Source organism: Trypanosoma grayi, assembly GCF_000691245.1.
Source record: "Trypanosoma grayi strain ANR4 Tgr_226_V1, whole genome shotgun sequence".
Lineage (NCBI taxonomy): Eukaryota > Euglenozoa > Kinetoplastea > Trypanosomatida > Trypanosomatidae > Trypanosoma > Trypanosoma grayi.
In genome coordinates, this window is record NW_008825845.1 from 1 (window position 1) to 3,485 (window position 3,485).

Sequence of the window (3,485 nt, forward strand, 5' to 3'; positions counted from 1 at the left end):
AAAAAAAAAAAGAAATAAAAAGAGAGTATGTGCAGGGAGGAGGAGGAGGAAGAAGCACATGCTCAGAGGGCAACGATACGGTGGTTGGCGCAACCACAGCCCGCTGCGCACTCTCTACACCTCTCTTTCTTTTCTTTTTTTTTCTTTTTTTGCTGTCTTCTGTTCTTCACCATCTCCTGCGTTGTCTGTTTAAATCACACAAACCGCCGGTCGCACTTAAATTCCTTTTTGTTGTTTTTGTCGGCCTCTCACCACCTCGCCGTTTGCTGTCACACTTCCCTGGTGCCTCACTTTATTGTCCCGACATCAACGAAACTATCCATCTCCTCAATGGAAGCAAAACTAGCCTCAAAGATACCCTGTACCCTCTGAGGCTGTCGACAACAAAGAACCCCCGCCAAGAGAAGCACAATGAACGTCAACACTGACACAACCGTGATGCCGGCAACACAGCTGCTATCGCACATCTTCTCCACGGGTTGGCCATGCCCCGGCTCGAAGGACACGTCATAGACCACAATCGGCGCGCTGAGGTTCGCGCTACCGGGGACAGTGCTCACCACCTTCTGCGCCCTCGCCATCCACGATGTGTTGCGCACCATCAGACTTAGCGCATTCGCCGTTACTGTATCGCCCACCCACGGGTCCGCCTCGCCCACACCCACACCGTAGTTTATAACGAGGCAGTCATCCACGTGCGTCATGGTGAACTCCCCGTCGATGCCGATTGCGTTGAGGAAGCAGGCGTACATAGCCTCTCTCAGCAGCAGCACGACACTGCTAACCCTCTTTGCGCCGTAGCCGCGTTCCTCCTCCGCAGCGAATACGGCGGAGAAGTTGCCCACGATTCGGGCTGCAATGGAGATGAGGAGACGCCGTGAACCCTTCTGCACCGGCGCGTAGTCGATGTGGCGTGCGGGTGGAGGGGGGATGAGGGACGGCCCACAGACAAACATAGGAACCGTAATTGGCGTGCAAATGTCGCCACCTGTTCGCTTCAGGATGAACGTCGCGTAGTCTATGCACTCTGTGTAGAACATGGTGTCATAGTAGTTCATGTTCGCCGTAAATCCACTGAAGTTGCTTTTGATGTGCTCAAGCCCATCGCAGACGCCATCGTCGGGTTCATCAGGAAATAAATCCTTCTCGAAGGATGGTATCGTGTTGAAGGTTTTATTGCCAAGCGCAGCAGACCACAGACATGCCACCCGCTCCCGTGCGCAGAAGAGGTGATAGTAACAGTTTGTGTCGGCAGGAGCATCGCAGGTATACATTCCATTGTTCGCACGCCACGAGTGTTTGCCGCCTTCCGGAGGACCTCGCGTAATGCAGTTACAGAAATCTTCCGCACACTGACTAAGAGTGGGGAGGTCGCAGCTGTCTGCCCTGGTGTACATATTGTCGGGAAACTCCTCTAGTGACGGTGTGTGCGATATGGTTGGAGTGATGGTTGGCGAGTACTGCGGTGTCGCCGTCGGTGAATCCGTAAGAGTGGGGGAGAGCGTCCGCGACACGGCGGGTGCCAGCGTGAAGGAGGGCGTGATGTTCCTAGTCCACGACACAGTCCGCGTGGGGGTCGGCATCATCATGCTTTGATCTGGCTCACTCGCCGATATCCATGATGATTTATCATCGTCCTCGCTACTAAATCCTTGAGCAAGCAGTGCCTGCTGCAGCAGTAAAAGCGCCACCAACAGTGGAAGCCGGATATTTGACGCCGCCATTGCGGTGTATATGCACGTGGGCTTTGGTTGACCTGTTTGCCTTTTGCGTGTAGGAAAGCGGCACCGATTTAAAATAAACCCAAACACACAAAAACAAAACAAAACAAAAAAGGAAATATGAGAAATTTGGCTTTTCCGGATCAGAGGAGATGCAATCTCCGTCATACGCATTAATGTGTGTGTGTGTGTGTATGTGTATGCATGAGAAGAACGAGTGAAGACCCGAATGCCGGGCAAGCAAACATAGAAGAATCGCTCTTTNAAAAGGAAATATGAGAAATTTGGCTTTTCCGGATCAGAGGAGATGCAATCTCCGTCATACGCATTAATGTGTGTGTGTGTGTGTGTGTGTGTATGTGTATGCATGAGAAGAACGAGTGAAGACCCGAATGCCGGGCAAGCAAACATAGAAGAATCGCTCTTTCATTCATTGAGTTTTACATAAACGTACATGCCTTCAGTGTATGATGCATGTCGACAACGTCTCACTTTGATGGCGTGCAAGCCCAGAAATATGCCGCCCGGTATCTTTTTTTTCCCCCCGTTTTTCCCACCCGCCCACTCCGGGCCGCCCGTTTTCGTTGTCTCCTTCGTGTTCCTGACAGGCACTCTTCTCAGACCTTCGGCGTTCCGTCCTGCCACTCGAGCTGCGGCGAGAACTTCGCAGAGGGCCGCTGAAACGGCGCGGCAAAACGGCAGCGCCGCTCGTGGCGAAGCCGCACACCGGTCGTCATGGAAGGCTCCACCAGCGTCCGTTTGTAGCCAAACAGCAGGTGCTGCGAGGCGACCTTCTTGCGCGCCTGCTGCCGCACAATGCGTATTGGCAGCAGGCGCTGCTGCCGCGCCAGGCACATCNCGCGCCTGCTGCCGCACAATGCGTATTGGCAGCAGGCGCTGCTGCCGCGCCAGGCACATCGCGCGGTGCACGACGCGCAGCGGGCGCGATAGGTGAGGCGGCGCCGGCTCCCACACGAAGCGATCCTGCAAGACGTTGTCCTTCGCGTAGAACGGCACCCACCCGCTCACGCGGCCCGTCTTGCGGTCGAGCAGGTGGATGAGCTTACGCAGGTTCAGCACCCGCCGCCGCTCAAAGCGCCACGCGAAGAGGACGGAGTGGTAGATGAAGCGGTCGACGGCGGCGCGCAGAGCGAGGTTTGCCTCCATCTCGCGCCGTCGCCACATGCGTCGCATCTCCATCAGGATGTACGCCACAACCTTCTTCGCCCGCCGCTGCTCCTCAAGGTGGTGCTGGAGTTCGCTGGCGAACGCCACCTGTGCCTTGTCGAGGTGCCCTTGTTCCTCTTCCTGCTCCTGCTGGGGACGGTGCTGCCTCTCTGGCGTCGCACCCGAGTCGCTGCGCTCACCACTACTTCCCGGAACAACCGTCGACGTACGTGTCGAAACTGAAGGCCGCACGTGCAGCCGACTAGATACCATTGAGAATCCCCCTTCCACCTTCCAGAGGCCTACAGATGCCCTCTTCTTCTTCTTCTTCTTCTCAGCCTCTTCCTCCTCATTTACCTTCTCTGTTGCGCGCTTTACGAGATCGTCAACGACGCAGTCGTAGCGTGCTGGGTCACGCAGGAACAACTCACGCGCCTCCTCCTCTGCAGCCTCCATGTCCTCCACCTCCTGCACCATCGCTGGCGCGTAGACCACAGAAAGCGGCGGCAGTGTTGCGTAACGCATAGCATCGACACTCTGCCTGGACTTTACCTTCGCGGCTCCCGTTCCTTTTGTGTAATTGGTGGCATGGTCGAC

At 55.7% G+C, this 3,485-nt stretch overlaps 3 protein-coding genes across 3 annotated transcripts in view; all 3 read right to left on the reverse strand.

Moving 5' to 3' along the window:
• Nucleotides 1-287: 287 nt before the first annotated feature.
• DQ04_02261000 (hypothetical protein) lies at nt 288-1,724 on the reverse strand (the record flags this gene model as incomplete). Its single annotated transcript, XM_009311685.1, has 1 exon — nt 288-1,724. The coding sequence occupies one exon, from the start codon at nt 1,722-1,724 to the stop codon at nt 288-290; it is 1,437 nt and encodes a 478-aa protein (XP_009309960.1).
• Nucleotides 1,725-2,147: 423 nt separating this feature from the next.
• DQ04_02261010 (hypothetical protein) lies at nt 2,148-3,161 on the reverse strand (the record flags this gene model as incomplete). Its single annotated transcript, XM_009311686.1, has 1 exon — nt 2,148-3,161. The coding sequence occupies one exon, from the start codon at nt 3,159-3,161 to the stop codon at nt 2,148-2,150; it is 1,014 nt and encodes a 337-aa protein (XP_009309961.1).
• Nucleotides 3,162-3,315: 154 nt separating this feature from the next.
• The window catches only part of DQ04_02261020 (hypothetical protein), a gene marked incomplete at both ends in the record, with an annotated part of 4,857 nt that continues 4,687 nt past the window's right edge, over nt 3,316-3,485 (reverse strand). The window contains one exon of the mRNA XM_009311687.1: nt 3,316-3,485. This exon is cut by the window's right edge and continues 4,687 nt beyond it. Within this exon, the coding sequence (XP_009309962.1) occupies nt 3,316-3,485 (170 nt within the window).